The sequence below is a fragment of the Somniosus microcephalus genome, chromosome 10, assembly GCF_052327205.1.
Source record: "Somniosus microcephalus isolate GS21.2 chromosome 10, FLI_Smic_1.0, whole genome shotgun sequence".
NCBI classification, from domain to species: Eukaryota; Metazoa; Chordata; class Chondrichthyes; order Squaliformes; family Somniosidae; genus Somniosus; species Somniosus microcephalus.
Window position 1 is genome coordinate 20743446 of NC_140996.1, and position 21146 is coordinate 20764591.

General features: G+C 46.6%; 1 protein-coding gene across 9 annotated transcripts in view; it reads right to left on the reverse strand.

Moving 5' to 3' along the window:
- dachd (dachshund d) overlaps nucleotides 1–21146 on the reverse strand; it is an 809797-nt gene that overhangs the window by 145007 nt on the left and 643644 nt on the right. For 6 of the 9 annotated variants that reach the window (XM_085998470.1, XM_085998469.1, XM_085998472.1 and 3 more), the window contains 2 exons: nucleotides 8352–8507; nucleotides 1673–1845 (listed from right to left, as the gene is read on the reverse strand). In XM_085998470.1, coding sequence (XP_085854596.1) covers nucleotides 1673–1845; nucleotides 8352–8507 — 329 coding nt within the window. The remainder of the gene's footprint in view (nucleotides 1–1672; nucleotides 1846–8351; nucleotides 8508–21146) is intronic. The other 3 variants (XM_085998474.1, XM_085998473.1, XM_085998471.1) reach the window with 1 other exon arrangement.

Here is a 21146-nt window from a genome sequence, read left to right on the forward strand (position 1 = left end):
CAAGGAGGCGGGTACCCGACCTGTGCTGGGACCCGCCTCCCCGAGGCGGGAAGGGGATTAGTGCCAATTAACTGCCTGTTAACAGGTAGTTAACAGGCAGTTTTTAGCCTAATCCCTATTTTTATCCCTGAAGTGTGGGCTTCCCGACGGCTCCAAACCACGCCAAGTTAGCGAGGCGGACCGTCGGGCTGAAGGGCTTGGAGGGTTCGAGATGTCCAGTGTTCAGGTGAGTAATGGGTGCATGAGTGCAGAGGTAAGTGTGTTTGGTGTGTGTAAAGTGTTTAAATAAGTTTTACTTACCTTTACTTAATAATGCTGCCTTCCTTCCTTCAGGTCTCAGGAGTCCCTCATCTCACCGGCACAGAAAGCAGAATGGCCGCGAGCTGTCAAAATCTGCAGCCTCTGCTTTCTGTTCTGGAGAGATCTCTAAATCAGCCTGAGAGGAAGGAATTAACTTTGTGTACAGACTGTCAGTGTTTGACAGCTTCAACGAGCTGTCAAACGCTGATATTTCATCTGTCAAAAGCTCTTGACAGATGAAATATCAATTTGTGACCTCACCTGTTGCTGGGTGGCCCTTAATTGGCCTGCTGAGTCCACTGGGTGGGCTCAACAAGGTCAATCAAGTGAAAATCGCGTGGGTTGGCCACAACTCGATGGAGGCGGGACTACAACCCCGAAAGTTGTAGTCCCGCCTCCTACTTGCCTCCATTGATAAAATCCAGCCCGTTAGCTCTGTTTCTCTCTTCACAGATGCTGCCTGACCTGACCTGAGAGTTTTCCACAATTTTCTGTTTTTATTTCATTATTTCTGATGTTTAATTAAAATCTTTAGATTTCATTTTCCTTTTTGCTGCCAATTTCCTTCCCTCCGCTCAGTGAATTCCACCGGGATTCTATCATTGTCCCACCCTAGCCAGTGGCAGATTGGCAGAATACCTGCTGGGTGTGACATAAATGGTTGTTTCCAGCTGTCTGTGGCATCTCCCTGGAGGTTTCCCAGTCTCCCAAAGATAAGGCAGGAGGTGGCTAGAGCCCTAGCAGAACTTCAAGGTCACAAGTTCTGGCTGGCTTGTGGACTATGGGCATCGCAGCTAATCCCAACCCTGCCATCAGCCAACACTCACATACTTGCACATCCAACAAGGATTGTGACCAGGAGCAAGAGCCTTGACCAATTTTCCCCACCCCTAGACCAGGAGCACCGCGGCATTTGCACCTTAACTGAGATAAGCTAACAGACTGTGGATGAAACCTGGAGTCTTCCTGGTTTGTAGGGCTCAGCTACTCGTTAAGTCAACTCATGGAGACACCACAGTGGCAAACGTTAGCGATCCAAGTGTAAATTTTCTGCAGTTTGCTTAATTTAGCAAAAAAAAGTAGAAGCGGGTATTAAAGTGGAAAAAATTTACTTGCGTCTAATTTTATTTCCTAAAATTGGCCAATAGTGGAAAATATATCCCTAATAACCAACCTATTTAAGCAGGTAAGAATATACATAAAAATCATGGAGTTCTCATTATTTGCTATTGGCTTGGACACTGTTTTCAGTAACATCTCAGCCTATTCCAAGATATGTAATCTTTCAGGAACAGTATGACAACACCCTTTCAATACAGGATGTCGGCACCGTCCTTGTCATTAGTCAACTGCCGCGCTAGAGTGCATTTACCTTAATAACTGAGGTTTCCATTCTGGGAGGGGGGCTTTGTACTTGGGCTGCAGCCGCCATGTTAGCGATGGTGGTAAGGTGGTTCATCTGGCTCATTGCCATGGTAACCGATGCCGGAGGTAGGCTGACGGGAATAAGAGGATGGGGCATCATCATGAACGGGAGCTCCAGACCTGAAAAGCAAGAAAGAGTTCATTTCATTGTCGTCAAGGATTATTTGTACAAGTGACTCTGGGTATAAAGCAGGTTAACAATAAGGTTTCAACATGGATGCTCAACACTCAGGAATCTGAGTTTAAATATTCATGTTTCTCTACTCTCCTTTTGACTTGGTTGTTGTGATGTATCCTTATACACACACCTGGCCCCATCGGCCTGTTCAGGATGTAAAACATCCTGTATCGTAATTGGAAGGGTTAGGCGTTCTCCTGGCGTCTTGGCCAACATTTATCCCTCAACCAACACTTCTGACAAACCGATTAACTGGTCATTTACTTCTTTTGCTGTTTGTGGGACCTTGCTGTGCGCAAATTGGCTGCTACATTCGCCCGCACACCAATAGTCACGTCATTTCAAAAGCGCTTCACTGCCTGCGAAGTGCTTTGGGACATCCTGAGGGTGTGAAAGGCGCTATATAAATGCAAGTCTCTTTTGCTTACACTTAGAAAACATCTATAGTTCTATCATAATATGCACATTTCCTAAAAGCTGTACCTTTAAACTTATAATAGGGGTGATTATAACGATTGGGCGGCCACCTGATCCCTCCAGCAGGAGTCCATTTTTTTAATTCGCTTATGGGATGTGGGCTTCGCTGGCAAGGCCAGCTTTTATTGCCCATCCCTAGTTGCCCTCGAAAAGGTGGTGGTGAGCCGCCTTCTTGAACCGCTGCAGTCCGTGTGGTGAAGGTGCTCCCGCAGTGCTGTTAGGGAGGGAGTTCCAGGATTTTGACTCAGCGATGATGAAGGATCGGTGATATACTTCTAAGTCAGAGTGGTGTGTGACTTGGAGGTGGTGGTGTTCCCATGCGCCTGCTGCCCTTGTCCTTCTAGGTGGAAGAGGTCGCGACTTTGGGAGGTGCTGCCGAAGAAGCCTTGGCGCGTTGCTGCAGTGCATCTTGTAGATGGTGCACACTGCAGCCACGGTGCACCGGTGGTGGAGGGAGTGAATGTTTAAGGTGGTGGATGGGTTGCCAATCAAGCGGGCTGCTTTGTCCTGGATGGGTGTCGAGCTTCTTGAGTGTTGTTGGAGCTGCACTCATCCAGGCAAGTGGAGAGTATTTCATCACAATCCTAGCTTGTGCCTTGTTGATGGTGGACAGGCTTTAGGGAGTCAGGAGGTGAGTCACTTGTCGCAGAATACCCAGCCTCTGACCTGCTCTTGTAGCCACAGTACAAAGCACCATGGGGGGTGCAATTCTTTTTTTTTTTAAATTTGTTCACGGGATGTGGGCGTCACTGGCAAGGCCAGCATTAATTGCCCATCCCTAACTGCCCTTGAGAAGGTGGTGGTCAGCCACCTTCTTGAACCGCTGCAGTCCGTGCAGTGAAGGTACTCCCACAGTGTTGACTTTGTTGTAGCGGTTTGGTACAACTGAATGGCTTGCTCGGCCATTTCAAAGGGCAGTTAAGAGTCAACCACATTGCTGTGGGTCTGGAATCACATATAGGCCAGACTGGGTAAAGATGGCAGGTTTCCTTCCCTAAAGGACATTAGTGAACCAGTTGGGTTTTTATGACAATCCGGTAGTTTCATGGTCACCATTACTGATATTAGCCTTTTAATTCCAGATTTATTTAATTAACTGAATTTAAATTCCCCAGCTGCCGTGGTGGGATTCGAACTCACATCTCCTTATTAGTCCAGGCCTCTAGATTACTAGTCCAGTAACATAACCACTATGCAACCGTACCCACTTTGGTGGAGGTACAAAATGGCTGCCAATCCGCTACTGCCCACTTTACACCCTCTACCAAAGTTGAATTTCACCCTCATTTCACTCTCATGGGTCCAGGTTCCTGGTTGGCATATCTGCTTGCACACATACCAACCCATTCGCAGTTTAGCACAGTTTAGATGTTTGTGCTATCCTGGTAATCCATTACTCCCCGTACTACATGTAATGGTGAGGGTGAACCAGTGATAAACGAATCAAACATTATAGCAAATGGCACAGAACATCTCGCAGAAATTAAGAGTAGTGCTCACCCTTGGGTAGAATAGTCACACCACACAACGAACAACTACACAGCATCATGCTCAGTGGAATTATTTCACATCAGGTCTGTTGTCCGTCACCACACCCCAAAAAATGTTCCAACGAAGCTCAGCGTAAGCTCGAGGAACAGCACCTCATCTTTCAATTAGGCACTTTACAGCCTTCTGGACTCAACATCAAGTTCAACTATTTCAGATCGTAACCTCTGCCCCCATTTTTTCCAGATGGCAGCTGTTGATGATTCTGCTATTCCCAGTTACACCTCTTCTGGACCCATCTTTTGTTTCTTTACTTGTCCCATTACCATCTCCTTTTGCTTTGTACAATCATACCTTTTGTCATTTAATCTCTCCTGCCTTCCATTCTATCACAGACCTCCCCTTTTGTTCTTTCCTCCCCTCCCCTTTTCCCTGCCTTTGCACTTGCTTAAAACCTGTAATATCGCCAACTCTTTCCAGTTCTGACGAAGGGTCATCGACCAGAAACGTTAACTCTGTTTCTCTCTCCACAGATGCTGCCTGACCCGCTGAGTATTACCAGCATTTTCTGTTTTTATTTCAGATTTCCAGCATCTGCATTATTTTGCTTTTGCCCCCCAAAATATTGATACCTGCTTCATTAGTAATAAACTTAATTCACATTAAGAGAAAAAAGGTTGTTACTAATTGATGGCACTTTTATCCTTATGCAAAGGTGCCAACAACAGGTAACATTTCAGTGGTTCCATTCCCAGCCCAGAGTCTCACTCGACTTGACAGGGTCGCAAAATCAGGCATGGAGCTCAATGCGCCCTATTCACGGTGCTCTCTAATTTCCCGTTGCATCTTTGAACGCGGGATCCGTGCCACGATCCGGCAGCCGGGCTGCTGGTATGGCCCCCCACTCCCCGGTGGTCCAGGTAGAGCCCCGCAGAGTTGTGGGCTTGGGCCCTCCCCTTTAATCAGGGGCGGAGCCCTTCCATGCGGCAGCTCTATGTGGCCCAGAGCGTAGCGCTGCAGAACGCACCGCCCCGATATTCGGGGTTAGTGCTCCAAGAAGGAAGTGGAGTGCTTGAATTAGCACTCCATCTCTTTCTTGGGGCGCTAAAACTGAAATTAGCGATCGCCAGCGCTAAATTTAGAGCCCAGGCAATGTTAGCGACCCAAAATGGTCGCTAACGAGTTTTTCCCTCATAGAATCATACAATCATGGTTACAGCACAGAAGGAGGCCATTCGGCCCATCAAATCTGTGCCGGCTCTCTGCAAGTGCACTTCAGCTAGTCCCACTCCCCCGCCCTTTCCCCGTAGCCCTGCAATTATTTTCCTTCAGGTACTTATCCAATTCCCTTTTGAAAGCTGTGATTGAGTCTGCCTCCACCACCCTTTCAGGCAGTGCATTCCAGATCCTAACCACTCGCTGCGTAAAAAAGTTTTTCCTAATTTCGCCTTTGGTTCTTCTGCCAATCACTTTAAATCTGTGTCCTCTGGTTCTCGACCCTTCCGCCAATGGGAACAGTTTCTCTCTATCTACTCTGTCTAGACCCCTCATGATTTTGAACACCTTCATCAAATCTCCACTCAACTTTCTCTGCTCTAAGGAGAACAACCCCAGCTTCTCCAGTCTATCCATGTAACTGAAGTCTCTCATCCCTGGAACCATTCTTGTAAATCTTTTCTGCACCCTCTCTAAGGCCTTCACATCCTTCCTAAATTGCGCTGTTCAGAATTGGACACAATACTCCAGTTGAAGCCGAACCAGTGTTTTATAAAGGTTCATCATAACTTCCTTGCTTTTGTACTCTATGCCTCTATTTATGAAGCCCAGGATCCCGTAAGCTTTTTTAACCGCTTTCGCAACCTGCCCTGCCACCTTCAACGATTTGTGCACACATACCCCCAGGTCTCTCTGTTCCTGCACCCCCTTTAGAATTGTACCCTTTAGGTTATATTGCCTCTCCTCGTTCTTCCTACCTATTGCCCTTTATATGGTATCAAGGTGAAGTAATGTCTAATAGTTATTTCATTGCTGTTTGTGGGAGCTTGCTGTGCCCAAATTGGCTGTTACCTTTCCTACATTACATCCAGAGTCAAGGGCCAAAGTGTTCAATAGATAAATATGTTTGTGTTGTAGTAAATAGATGGATGTTGATGCATATATTCAATTAATAGTCATCAGCACATAACTGAAACATCAAAAAGTCTTAATTTTTTTAAAATCAGAAGGCAGTTGAGCTTTCTGGATGGTTCTTAATTGATTTTTAATTTTTTTCAGAAGGCAGTTTATGTTTAAGGGCTGGAGACTGCTTTCAAAAATGGCAGACTTGCTTTAAGAGAATGCAGCGTCGCTCCAGCGTCGCTCCAGCGATGCTACATTGGGCCTCCGGCTGAGCACACGGTCTGACGCAACGCGTTCGTCGCTGGGCTGTCCGTAAAATCACTAAAGTCAGCAGGTAGCACCAAATTAATGTGCAGCCTGCGCTTTCTAAACGGGGTGCGATCAAATCTCGCCCCGTGGCGCCACCGCCCATTTTCAGGCCTTATCGAAATTCACCCCCCATAAATTTTTGCATGTGAATTTTGAAATGTTTCCACCCCCCCCCCACCCATGAGTTCTCCTCTTCATGATTTCAGCCATTGGAAGCCTTCAGTTAATTCCACTTCCCACATTTAAAACATAACCCCATCTCCATCCCTGGAATTGTCCATGAGACATATATAGATATAACGGAAACATTTTAAAGTATACCAGTAATAGACGAGAAGTATGCCATTGTTGCCAAACTGAGCATCAACAAGCAAGCTGTGGCTCGGTCATTCAACTGTTTACACCGGTCTTCATTTTTTCAGACAATATACACATGGCCATCAGCAAAAAATCATGCAAGAAGCCTGACGTAAGAAAACTACTAGGCACTTGATCTAAGCGTTAAACAAAGCTTTAATCAACTGTTTTACAACATGGAGGGCTAGTTGTGTCCTTCACTAGTTCCTGTTAAGAATGTCCTGCGCAAGCTGAGCCCGTGCCCAAGTATTTATACTCTCCCTGGACAGCGCCACCCGCAGGACGCTCAGTTGATTCATGTCAAAGCCCACTTCAATGAGGGTTTTTCCCCCCATTTCATGGAGCTAGAAGAAAGTGTGGACACCTTAGCTGCTCAGAAATATTGTGGATTTGATGAGTTCGACTCAAATAAGATCCACTGTTCGGAGAGCATGGACTTATGATTAAAAGGATGTATTCAGGTTTTCATTGAACTGATTTGAGCCCTCTGTCTCATGCACAATTCCAGGGATGGAGATGGGCTATGGTTGATCAGTGGGAAGTGAAAATAACTGAAGGCTTCCAATGGCTGAAGAGGAGAACTCAGGAAAAAAAGCATTTCAAATTTAATCTGCAGAAATTTTGCACATAACCATGTCTGGAACAGCAAACAATGAAAGGATTGGTTGGTATGCACAAGTTCTTCGACAAGCACTGACATTGAACAAAGTTCCCTGGATCTGAGCTCTCAACAACCACTTTTTACTTTTATATATTGCCCTTCAGAGGACTTTAAGAAGAGGAGGAGTGGAAACTGAGCTGGAAGTAAGGGAACCTAGGGGGAGGAGACCAAAAGGTACAGTTGAAGAGATAGATGATTGAAGGTTAAGATTATGAAAAGGTCTGGTATATCTGATCCAGGCAATTGGTTCACTATTGCAAAGGGTGCAATACCAGGAGACACGAGTTCAAAACTAAGAAGATGGGATAAAGTAAGACAGTCAGGTTTTTCCTTTTACACAAAGGGAGCAATTAAATGGGGAAGGACATTTGAAATGAAGAGTAAAAATAAGGCAACTAGATCGGTTTCTGGAGAAAGAATGAATTGAGGGGTATGGGGAGAAGGGTGGCGTTGGGATCAATCAAATAAAAATCTTGTCCTTCAAACCATAATATTTATATCATCTTGTGATAGAAATGTACTCAAACTGGATACTCCAACAGAAACCGGAGAGGGAAAAAAAAACGATAACTTACTTACAGTAAATAGAGGCAAAAATCACAATGAGAGATAGATTCACACCAACCAGAACCATGCATCCTATCGAAAGCTCCTGCATTCTCACAACTCAATGCTGAAAGGATTAACACAAGGTGCATAATGGTGCTGAAATAATAGGTCAGCATTAATCAAAGGATAACGAGTGCAACCTTGCTCTATAAAATATCATCTACTTCAAACTTGTTTTTTTTAAAGTATGATTTAATTAGTGATTTTTATTTGTGTAACGCATACCTCCAAGATGCAGTTAACGTACATCTCTATAATGTGATTAAATAGGTGCTGGCAACCTTTGGCCCAAGCAAAATATAAAGTGTTGTCTGCAGCACATTCTTAACTTGCTGCTTGTTCAGCATTCTTATCCAACATGGGGTTGGTTAAAAAAAAAAGAAAATGGCATACACAAGGACATCTGATGACACAGAGAGTTGTCCTCACCATTGGGTAATAAGTGGTTCTGCTGGAGGGAGTTGAGGGAGTGGTTTACTGCGAGGTTGTGCTGGCTGGAGAGGGTAGGGTGACTGACAGAGCCCTGTGCGGATGGGGCAGTGGGAGACTGCAGTTTCTCTTTATCCCAGGAGCCATCGCTGCTACCTGTAGGATAGGAAATAGAACACATTGTGAGTGAGCTGGCCTTCATCATCATTCTCTCTTTATCCTCTGCCCAATTTCCTACCCTTGCCAGCTGCTCAACACCCTGCATCCTTCTCCAGGGTTGAACAGCGGGAAGACGCATCAGCTTCCATTTATGATCACCCTGCAGGGAATGAGAGCCAAGCAGCAGTGAGGCAAGCAATGTCGGCTTTCCTGGCCTCCCTCTCCAAAAGATGCAACACCTCGTTTTTTGTAGAAAATCCACAATAATGGGGATTGGGGGGGGGGGGGAGGAGGAGGAGGAGCAGAAGAAGGAGAAGAAGGAGAAGGAGGAGCAGAAAAAGGAGAAGAAGGAGAAGGAGAAGGAGGAGGAAGAGGAGAAGGGGAAGAAGGAGGAGGAGGAGGAGGAGAAGGAGGAGGAGAAGGAGCAGGAGAAGGAGAAGGAAAAGGAGAAGGAAAAGGTGGAGGAGGAGGAGAAGAAGAAGGAGAAGGCGAAGGAAAAGCAGGAGAAGGAGAAGGAGGAGGAGAAGGAGGAGAAGAAGGAGAGGGAGGAGAAGGAGAAGAAGGAGAAGGAGGAGAAGGAAAAGGAGAAGAAGGAGGAGGAGAAGGAGGAGAAGGAGAAGAAGGAGAAGGAGGAGAAGGAGAAGGTGGACGAGGAGGAGGAGAAGGAGAAGGTGAAGGAAAAGCAGGAGAAGGAGAAGGAGGAGAAGGAGGAGGAGAAGGAGAGGGAGGAGGAGGAGGAGAAGGAGAAGAAGGAGAAGGAGAAGGAGGAGAAGGAGAAGGAGGAGAAGGAGAAGGAGAAGAAGGAGAAGGAGGAGAAGGAGAAGGAAAAGGTGGACGAGGAGGAGGAGGAGAAGGAGAAGGAGAAGGTGAAGGAAAAGCAGGAGAAGGAGGAGGAGAAGGAGAGGGAGGAGGAGGAGGAGGAGAAGGAGAAGAAGGAGAAGGAGAAGGAGGAGAAGGAGAAGGAGGAGAAGGAGAAGGAGGAGGAGGAGAAGGAGGAGGAGAATAATAATAATAATAACAATAACAACAACTTGTATTTATACAGCGCCTTTAATGTAGTAAAACATTCCAAGACACTTCACAAGAGTATTAAAAGACAAAAAGAAATTTGACACCGAGCCACATAAGGAGAAATTAGGGCAGGTGACCAAAAGCTTGGTCAAAGAAGTAGGTTTAAAGGAATGTCATTAAGGAGGAAAGAGAGGTAGAGAGGCGGAGAGGTTTAGGGGGGGAAATTCCAGAGCTTAGGGCCTAGGCAGCTGCCAGCACAGCCACCAATGGTTGAGCGATTATAATCAGGGATGCTCAAGAGGGCAGAATTAGAGGAATGCAGATATCTTGGGGGTGAGGTTGTGGGGCTGGAGGAGATTACAGAGATAGGGAGGGGCGGGGCCATGGAAGGATTTGAAAACAAGGATGAGAATTTTGAAATCGAGGCATTGCTTAAACGGGAGCCAATGTAGGTCATCGAGCACAGGGGTGATGGGTGAACGGGACTTGGTGCGAGTTAGGACACGGGCAGCCGAGTTTTGGATGACCTCAAGTTTACATAGGGTATAATGTGGGAGGCCAGCCAGGAGTGCGTTGGAATAGTCAAGTCTAGAGGTAACAAAGGCATGGATGAGGGTTTTAGCAGCGGATGAGCTGAGGCAAAGGCAGAGACGGGCAATGTTATGGAGGTAGAAATAGACCATCTTGGTTATGCTGTGGATATGTGATCGGCAGCTCATTTCATGGTCAAATATAACACCAAGGTTGTGAACAGTGTGGTTCAGCCTCAGACAGGTGTTATGGAGAGGGATGGAGTCAGTGGTTAGGGAGCGGAGTTTGTGGCGGGGACCAAAAACAATGGCTTCGGTCTTCCCAGTATTTAATTGGTGAAAATTTCTGCTCATCAGACAAGCCTTCTGACAATTTAGAGACGGTGCAGGGGTTGAGAGAAGTGGTAGTGAGGTAGAGCTGGGTGTTGTCAGTGTACATGTTGCTGTGTTTTCAGATGATGTCACCAAGGGGCAGCATGTAGATGAGAAATAGGAGGGGGCCAAGGATAGATCCTTGGGGGACACCAGAGGTAACGATGCGGGAGCGGGAAGAGAAGCCGTTGCAGGTCATTCTCTGGCTACGATTAGATAGATAAGAATGGAACCAGGCGAGTGCAGTCCCACCCAGCTGGATGATGGTGGAGAGGCGTTGGAGAAAGACGGAATGGTCAACTGTGTCAAAGGCTGCAGACAAGTCGAGAAGGACGAGGAGGGACAGTTTGCCTTTGTCACGATCACAAAGGATGTAATTTGTGACTTTGATGAAAGCCATTTCGGTACTGTGGCAACAATGGAAAACTGATTAGGTCAGTGTGATCAAATGGAACTCAGCCCTGGGGCCTTATGTACAAGACTCAAATGTTTCTTCCACTTATGCTGCCAACTGAAATTCATCCAGCATAAACTTTTTTTTAAATTTATTTACAGACCAACTCAAGCTCAGGAGGAAATAATGGGCCGAATTTTGCTCTGAGCGGCGAACGAACGTCACCAGTCATTTGTTACACTTGCACTTGCCCATAGGCACGGCAAGTTCCTGTCAGCCAAACATCGCCCTTTACTGGGCATCTGGGACCTTTGTGAACAGGGCAAATAACTGCGTAGCTCCTTCACCAATCAGATTGAAGAATCGTTAATGAGCAGCTCATAGTCTGAACCAGGAAGTGTCAGTCACAAGATTTAGTTCAATGTCAAATCAGGTGCAGAAAGAAAAATAAGGAGAGGGAAAGAAAGATGGGATTAAGTGGGAGAGAAAAAAAGAGACAGAAAGGGAAAAAGAAAAATTGTTTTTATATCTCCAACAATAATTAAAAGCTGAAGGAATGAGACTCCACACTTGTAAAAGTTAATTTTCAGTGTCAGAGAGGTTGTTTGACATAAATTAAGATTTATCACGCCATTAAAAAGGTACTTATAATGGAAGGGATAAACCCAACCTTTTTCTGAATGACATAGCCTATGACTCTAGTGGCAGGATTGGCATTTGCCTGGTGTATGATTCTGATACCATTTACAACTTGTAGGACACTGTGTTGCTGCAGAGTTCAGAGAACACTGAAAATAATGCCCAAGAAATTTACAGAAAGACACTAAATACATGGGAGAATGGGAACGTATTTAAGGGCGTGTGTCTCAGGTAGATGTGAAAGCTGTCGTGCTGTGATAGCAACATTTAAAAAGCACCACAGAGTAACAAGGAGTTTAGCACAGCACCTTCAAGAGGGGGTAAATTTTCATCTTCACTGCACAGGGGGTAATTTCGTGGAGCTGGAACCTGTTTGATTTTCATACCATTGATTTAATTGGGATGAAAACTACATAGAATTACATAATATTTACAGCACAGATACAGGCCATTCGGCCCAACTGGTCTATGCTCCACACGATCCTCCTCCCACCCTACTTCATCGAACACTATCGGCATAGCCTTCTATTCCTTTCTCCCTCAAGTGTTTGTCTAGCTTCCCCTTAAATGCATCTCTGCTATTCACCCCAGCTACTCCCTGTAGTAGCGAGTTCCACATTCTCACCACTCTCTGGGTGAAGAAGCCAGATGGGTTCTATAACAGGCAGGTGATCCACTCTGCTAGATTACCACTTCTGCGATGAAAACAAAAATCTACACCACCGTCACCGTCAGGACCCCTCCTTAAATATCAAGCCATTATGAAGAACTTTCATTCATTGCTTTTGTTTATTTCTGTCCTTCTGTTAATTCTTGTGACTCATTTTATTTTTGTTTGGACAGTGAATGCCAATGACATCTTTGACATGGACGGCTTCTTGAGCCCAACAGTGTGAGGGTCCTGGCTTAAAAAACACGGGTAAGAGCGCACACAAACACAACTGAACTGCAAGGCTAACAATATCGCTATTAATGAAAATCAGCTCGCTGGTACCGTGGGACTCGTAACTACTCCAGGTCAATAATGCTATCAATTCTCATTATTTAACCAAAAACTAACGTGTTTAAAAAAATTAACAGAAGAGAGTCCACAGGTGTCAGTATTTTTTCAACCATTGGCTGTCTTACTCAGCAAAAAATAGATTAAGCATTGTTTTGAAAAAAAAGGTCAGTGACTACCTCCCCTTCAACTACAAACATATGTGCTCTATGTTTTGACCCTTTGCCTGCTAAACGCACAATTTGAATAATTGTTTCCATTTACCCAGAGAGTCTACTGGATAATAAGGTGCCTAGAGTTTCAGAAAGTAGAACACAGCAATCTTTTTATTTCCCTTATTTTGTAATTATCATCAGTAATATCATTTTACTTTTCCAAATGAGGTTGAGGAACATATGTCTTACCTCTTTCATAACCTCAGCTCACGCTGGGAGTAATTAATGTTAATAGGAAACTCTAGCAAAAAATGAGCCACTTTGATTTTCTTCTCCCCGCTTTGTAGATCCCATTAGTTCTTTGGCTGCCTTTAGATTGAATTAGGTACAGCATTCACACTGAAGGCTCCCGAAGTGCACAGCAAGCGACAAACCCAAAGTAAACTTGCTGAGTTGGCCAAGGCTGGCATTGGCAGGAGCTATTTTTTCCAACAGGGCCCACTTTGCTCAGCACTGCCCAATTTTTGGAAGAGGTCCTCAAGCAGGCGTTAGGCTCATCATTAACATACATAAAGGACCTAAAGTTTGAGGCGGCCACCTGATTATCGTCCAAGGCCAATATAGCGCTGGAAATATTTTCGGCGTCGTTAGGGCACGGGACATTGCCCCGCACAATTGTTCCTTTTAGCCCCTGTTTTCTGCCCATAAACTTAAGCTCACCAAAAACTCTACTGCTCGTAGCCTAACTCGCAGCAAGTCCTGTTCTTTCATTACCCCTGTGATCGCTGACCTACATTAGCTCCCGGGTCCGCCAATGCCTCTGTTTTTAAATTCTGATCCTCGTGTTAAAATCCCTCCCTGGCCTCACCCCCTCCCTATCTCTGTAACCTCCTCCAGCCCTGCAAACCTCTGGAAAAACTCTCCATCCTCTAATTCTGGCCTTTTATCCTTCGCCCCACCATTGGTGGCTATGCCTTCAGCTGCCTAGGTCCTAAGCTCTGGAATTCCCCCCCTATACCTCTCCACTTTTATATTCTCCCTTAAGACCCTCCTTTAAGGAGAAGATAATTCCTTTCCCAATACTTCAGAGTTACCAGTTTGCCTTGATTTAAGTAAAAACTTGACCATGCCATTTATTAATCAACATTAACATTCCAGTAAGGTAGACACTTCTCACAAAACGATGTGTATTTATGTCTTGAGAATACTAAATGTGCTAATTTCCAGTTTTGTTCAAGTCTACTGCCTAAATTGCATCTGTATGGCAGATCGACTTAAATCCACATCAACAGTATATGTCTATTATACTGGATTTTAATGAAACCAAATTACCTACGAGTTCCAGCGACACAAAACCTATTAATTTAGATTTAATATGAATTAAGACTTAATACAGATAAAAACCAGCCTGTATAAAGTATGTTGGGAGCCTTAATGAATATTAACTATGAACTGCTCTGTGATAACCTGCTTTAAAAATGAATAGGCTACAGATTAATTTAGACTAGAGATTACGCTCATTACTTTACAGCAAATCTAACATTCTGAGTTACGGAGAGAAACCAATAAATTAACAATGATTGCAGTGGAACAAGTTGTACAAAAACACAAATCTGTGCATGCTCATAAGGCAGCAGCTCAATCCAGCACAAGCTAATTTCTTGTTTATGTGTTTCTAATTAAATGGACATTTTAGCCGAGACATTCAGGACCCCACTCAGCTATTGGAAGCGAGGTGGAGCAGAACTTCTGCCCACCTGTCTCCCCCGATCCCACCCCAAATCTGCCGGGGGGGTGGGGGGCTGGTATTTGGGTCATAGGGTGGGTGCTCACACCATTTACAACAACAACTTGCACTTATATAGTGCCTTTATAAAACATCCCAAGGAGAATCACAGGAGCATTATCAGACCAAAATTGACACTTAGTCAAAGAAGGAGACATTAGGACAGGTGACCAAAAGCTTGGTCGAAGAGATAAGTTTTAAGGAAGGTCTTAAAGGAGAAGAGAAAAGTGGAGAGGTGGAGAGGTTTCGGAAGGGAAGGAATTCCAGAGCTTAGGACCTAGGCAGCTGAAGGCACGGCCACCGATGGTGGGGCGTAGGAAGTGGGGAATGGACAAGAGGCCAGAGTTAGAGGAACACAGAGTTTTCCCCAGAGGTTTGCAGGGTTGGAGGAGGTTACAGAGATAGGGAGGGGGCGAGGCCATGGAAGGATTTGAACACGAAGATCAGCATTTTAAAACTGAGACATTGGCAGACCAGGAGCTAATGTAATTCAGCAAGCACAGGGGTGATGAGAGAACAGGCCTCGCTACGAGTTAGGATACGAGCAGTAGAGTTTTGAATGAGCTTAAGTTTACGGTGCTCCTGGAGTGACAGCCGCACTGGGCCGGTCTGGCTTGAGTGTCTCAATGTAAAAATGCTTTGCTGCTCCCTCGCTCTTGTAATTTCAAACATCTCTCGGAGATTGACTGCAATTAGGAGAAGGCCCACTTACAGCCATCGTATACCAATAATGCCTGCTTTATGCAGACATGCTTACTGTAGGCCGTATGCTATCAAGATATCCGGGGAACCAGCACCCAACCAGTCACCAGGTGTGTGGATGGCTGTCAGAAGAAAGAGCCAAAGAAGGAGACATTAGGACATGTGACCAAAAGCTTGGTCAACGAGATATGTTTTAAGGAGGGTCTGAAAGAGGAGATTCTGAAAGAGGAGAGAAACATGGAGAGGTGGAGAGGTTTAGGAGGGAATTCCAGAGCTTGGGGCCTAGGTAGCTGAAGGCATGGTTGCCAATGATGGGGTGAAGAATGTGGGGAATGGATATAAGAACATAAGAAATAGGAGCAGGAGTAGGCAATTTGGCCCCTCGATCCTGCTCTGCCATTCAATAAGATCATGGCTGATCTTCTACCTCAACTCCACTTTCCTGCACTATCCCCATATCCCTTGATTCCCTTAATATTCAAAATCTATCAATCTCTGTCTTGAATATACTCAACGACTGAGCCTCCACAGCCCTCTGGGGTAGAGAATTCCAAAGATTCACCGCCCTCTGAGTGAAGAAATTTCTCCTCATCTCAGTCCTAAATGGCCGACCTGTTATTCTGAGACTGTGACCCCTGGTTTTAGACTCCCCAGCCAGGGGAAACATCCTCCCTGCTTCTACCCTGTCAAGCCCTGTAAGAATTTTGTATGTTTCAATGAGATCACCTCTCATTCTTCTAAACTCTAGAGAATATAGGCCTAGTCTACTCAATCTCTCCTCATAGGACAATCCCCCATCCCAGGAATCAGTCTGGTGAAATAACAACAGAAAATGCTGGAAAAACTCAGCAGGTCAGGCAACATCCGTGGAGAGAAATTAGAGTCGACGTTTCGGGTCTAACCCTTTTTTAAAACTGGAAAGGAAATGAAATAGATCGCAAGGCAGGGCTGCGATAGAACAAACGAAGTAAAGAGACATTAAGAGGTATTCAAAACCAGACGAGATGGTAATAGGACTAGTGGAGACAAAAGATGGCTCAGATTAGGTGTGAAATGTACTGGCAGAATGAGAGACAGCTGCCATGTGGGAGAGAGAAAAAAAAGGAAAGTTGGGGGAGGGAAAACCCAAAACAAAGGGGTGGAAAAAAAAATAAGTAAAAATGTAATAGGGGCCGAGGTTATGATCTGACATTGTTGAATTCGATATCGAGTCCGGAAGGCTGCAAAGTGCCTAATCGGAAGATGAGGTGCTGTTCCTCGAGTTTACGTTGAGCTTCCGTGGAAAAATGCAAGAGGCCAAGGACGGTGAGGTCCGAGTGGGAATCACAGAATCACAGAAACCCCACAGTGCAGATAGAGGCCATTTCGGCCCATCGAGCCTGCACCGACACATATCCCACCCGATCCCCGTAACCCCACGTATTTAACCCCCCTAACACTAAGGGTCAATTTATCATAGCCAAACAACCTAACCCGCACATCTTTGGACTGTGGGAGGAAACCGGAGCACCCGGAGGAAACCCACGCAAACACGGGGAGAATGTGCAAACTCGACACAGTCACCCGAGGCCAGATTCGAACCCGGGTCCCTGGCGCTGTGAGGCAACAGTGCTAACCACTATGCCACCGTGGAGCAGTGAATTAAAATGACAGGCGACCGGAAGCTCGGGGTCACCCTTACGGACTGAACGGAGGTGTTCTGCAAAGCGGTCAACCGATCTGCGTTTGGTCTCCCCAATGTACAGGAGACCGCATCATGAGCAGCGAATACAGTATACTAGATTGCAAGAAGTACAAGTACATCGTTGTTTCACCTGGAAGGGGTGTTTGGGGCCCTGGACAGTGGGAAGGGGGGAGGTATAGGGGCAGGTGTTACATCTCCTGCGCTTGCACGGGAAGGTGCCAGGCGAAAGGGAAGGGCTGTTGAGGTGATAGAGGAGTGGACTAGGGTGTCTCGGAGGGAGCGATCACTACGGAATGCTGAAAGGGGAGGAGATGGGAAGATGCGTTTGGTGGTGGGATCACTTTGGAGGTAACGGAAATGGCGGAGGATGATCCGTTGAATGTGGAGGCTGGTGGGGTGAAAGATGAGGACAAGGGGAACCCTATCGTGGTTCCGGGAAGGAGGGGAAGGCAGAAGTGCGGGAGATAGAACGGATACGGTCGAGGGCCGTGTCAACCACGGTAGAGGGGAATCCTCGGTTGAGGAAAAAGGAAGACATGTCGGAGGCACTGGTGTGGAAGGTGGCATCGTCGGAGCAGATACGGCGGAGACAGAGAAACTGGGAGAATGGAATAGAGTCCTTACAGGAGGCGGGGTGGGAGGAAGTGTAGTCCAGGTAGCTGTGGGAGTCGGTGGGCTTGTAGTGAATATTGGTCAATAACTTATCCCCAGAGATGGAGATGGAGAAGTCGAGGAAGGGAAAAAAAACTTTATTTCTTCCTTTCCGATGTCAAGGATCGCAAGCTTCATCAACTCTTGGACACCAACGCCCCTCCAGAACCTTCTTCCCCTTCACTTTCCTCTGACCCCCCCTTCTCCCAATCTCACCCCTGCTGCGTTTTCACTATCCCCTCTGACCTTCCACTCTCTGACCCCGAATGATCAGTCCTCAGCAAAGGCCTGAGCTTCATCCCCTTACGCCTCCACCTCAATGAATTTCGAGCTCGGCACGATGTTGAGCTCTTTTTCCGCCGCCTTCGTCTCCGTGCCCACTTCTCTGGCCAGGAGTCTTCCCCCCGCATGACTGACCCTTTCTCCCGCTTTCAGAATTCCCGTTCTACCTGGACCCCTCCCCCTGGCCTCTTACCCTCTCTAGATCTTTTCATTGCTAACCGCCGCCGTGACATCGGCCGTCTCCATTTCTCTGCTCCCCTCACTCACTCCAACCTACCTCCCTCTGAACTTGCAGCACTCCATTCTCTTAGATCCAACCCTGACATTGTCATTAAACCTGCTGACAAGGGTGGTGCTGTTGTTGTTTGGCGAACCGACCTCTACCTAGCGGGAGCTGAACGCCAACTCTCTGACACCTCCTCCTACCTCCACCTGGACCATGACCCCACTACCAAACATCAAACCACCGTTTCCAAGACTGTCACTGACCTCATCTCCTCTGGAGGTCTTCCCCCTGTGGCCACCAACCTCACAGTTCCCCAACCCCACACAGCCCGCTTCTACCTCCTTCCCAAGATCCACAAACAGGACTGCCCTGGTAGACCCATCGTTTCAGCCTGTTCTTACCCCACGGAACTTATCTCTTCCTATCTCGACTCTATCTTTTCTCCCCTTGTCCAGTCTCTTCCCACCTACATCCGCGACTCTTCGGACGCCCTCCACCACTTTAACAGTTTCCAGTTTCCTGGCCCCAACCGCTTCCTTTTCACCATGGACGTACAATCCCTCTACACCTCCATCCCCCACCAGGATGGCCTGAGGGCGCTCCGCTTCTTCCTTGAACAGAGGCCCGACCAGGCCCCATCCACCACCACCCTCCTCCGCCTGGCTGAACTTGTTCTCACATTGAACAACTTCTCCTTTAACTCCACTCATTTCCTCCAAATCAAAGGTGTTGCTATGGGTACCCGCATGGGTCCTAGCTATGCCTGCCTTTTCGTGGGATATGTGGAACACTCTTTGTTCCAGTCCTACTCAGGTCCCCTCCCTCACCTCTTTTTCCAATACATTGATGACTGTATCGGTGCCATTTCCTGCTCTCGCCCCGAACTAGACAATTTCATTCACTTTGCCTCCAATTTCCACCCTTCCCTCACCTTCACATGGTCCATCTCTGACTCTTCCCTTCCCTTCCTCGACTTCTACGTCTCCATCTCTGGGGATAGGTTATTGACCAATATTCACTACAAGCCCACCGACTCCCACAGCTACCTGGACTACACTTCCTCCCACCCCGCCTCCTGTAAGGACTCTATTCCATTCTCCCAGTTTCTCCGTCTCCGCCGTATCTGCTCCGATGATGCCACCTTTCACACCAGTGCTTCCGACATGTCTTCCTTTTTCCTCAACCGAGGATTCCCCTCTACCGTGGTTGACTCGGCCCTCGACCGTGTCCGTTCTATCTCCCGCACTTCTGCCCTCACCCCTGCCCCTCCCTCCCGGAACCACGATAGGGTTCCCCTTGTCCTCACCTTTCACCCCACCAGCCTCCACATTCAACGGATCATCCTCCGCCATTTCTGCTACCTCCAAAGTGATCCCACCACAAAACGCATCTTCCCCTCCCCTCCCCTTTCAGCATTCCGTAGGGACCGCTCCCTCCGAGACACCCTAGTCCACTCCTCTATCACCCCCAACAGCCCTTCCCCTTCGCCTGGCAACTTCCCGTGCAAGCGCAGGAGATGTAACACCTGCCCCTATACCTCCCCCCTTCCCACTGTCCAGGGCCCCAAACACCCCTTCCAGGTGAAACAGCGATTTACTTGTACTTCTTGCAATCTAGTATACTGTATTCGCTGCTCACGATGCGGTCTCCTCTACATTGGGGAGACCAAACGCAGATTGGGTGACCGCTTTGCGGAACACCTCCGTTCAGTCCTTAAGGGTGACCCCGAGCTTCCGGTCGCCTGTCATTTTCATTCACCGCTCCATTCCCACTCGGACCTCACCGTCCTTGGCCTCTTGCATTGTTCCACGGAAGCTCAATGTAAACTCGAGGAACGGCACCTCATCTTCCGATTAGGCACTTTGCAGCCTTCCGGACTCAATATCGAGTTCAACAATTTCAGATCATAACCTCGGCCCCTATTACATTTTTACTTATTTATTTTTTTCCACCCCTTTGTTTTGGGTTTTCCCTCCCCCTTTCCTTTTTTTTCTCTCTCCCACATGGCAGCTGTCTCCCATTCTGCCAGTACATTTCACACCTAATCTGAGCCATCTTTTGTCTCCACTAGTCCTATCACCATCTCGTCTGGTTTTGAATACCTCTTAATGTCTCTTTACTTCTTTTGTTCTATCGCAGCCCTGCCTTTCGATCTATTTCATTTCCTTTCCAGTTTTGAAAAAGGGTTTCGACCCGAAACGTCGACTCTAATTTCTCTCCACGGATGTTGCCTGGCCTGCTGAGTTTTTCCAGCATTTTCTGTTGTTATTTCGGATTTCCAGCATCTGCAGTATTTTGCTATCATAGCAGTCTGGTGAACCTTTGTTGCACTCGCTCTATGGCAAGTATATCCTTCCTTAGGTAAGGAGACCAAAAGTGTTCACAATACTCCAGGTGTATTCTCACCAGAGCCCTATATAAGAGGCCACCACCATTGCTGCCGCCCCCCTGCCCGTCCCTCCACTCCCATTTAGAATTCCTGAAAGACGGCAGGAAGGGGAAAAAATATGGCCGGAACAGTTTTCACCCCAAATTCTACCCCGGATTATGGCCATTCCGCACCCATAACAGGCTGGAATTTCTACACCTTTGTATTCAATGCCAACTTTATGTAGTTGATTTTTGCTGACTCTGGTTGATAGCAATAAATATGTTGACGTGACAGTGACAAATTTTGTTTTGCCGGGGTCTATGAGCTGCTGTTGAATTTTTGCTGTGTGACTCCTGCAAGATCACAGCCAGGCTTAAAAAGAAACACAACATCCTATTGCCTGTTTACTTGTGTAAACCCCCATTTGTACTATTTTTAAAGCACCGGTAGATCTCTTGAGGTCTCCATATTCTTGTGGAGTGGATCCATTAGCAACAAACACAATGCAGTGAAACCTTTCGAAGATTTAAAATTAATCTCAAGGTTCAATGATTATAAACTGCTTTCGTGATTTTATTAAATGTTAAACCTGACCCCTTCCCACCCACAAATAAATTATGGTTTTGCTTCAACCAACCCTCACCAGATACTCATTATCCGTCGTGCAGTTCAAAGCACAGAGACTTAACTGTCTTTACTCACTGGACATACTGGAGTGTACAACACACTTGCTTGGCTTGGATTGGTTCCTTTGCTGCCTCCTGCTCTCTAAACCCTCACATTCACAACAGAAATGACAACATCTGTGCAGAAACAAAAAAACTAAAGAAGGA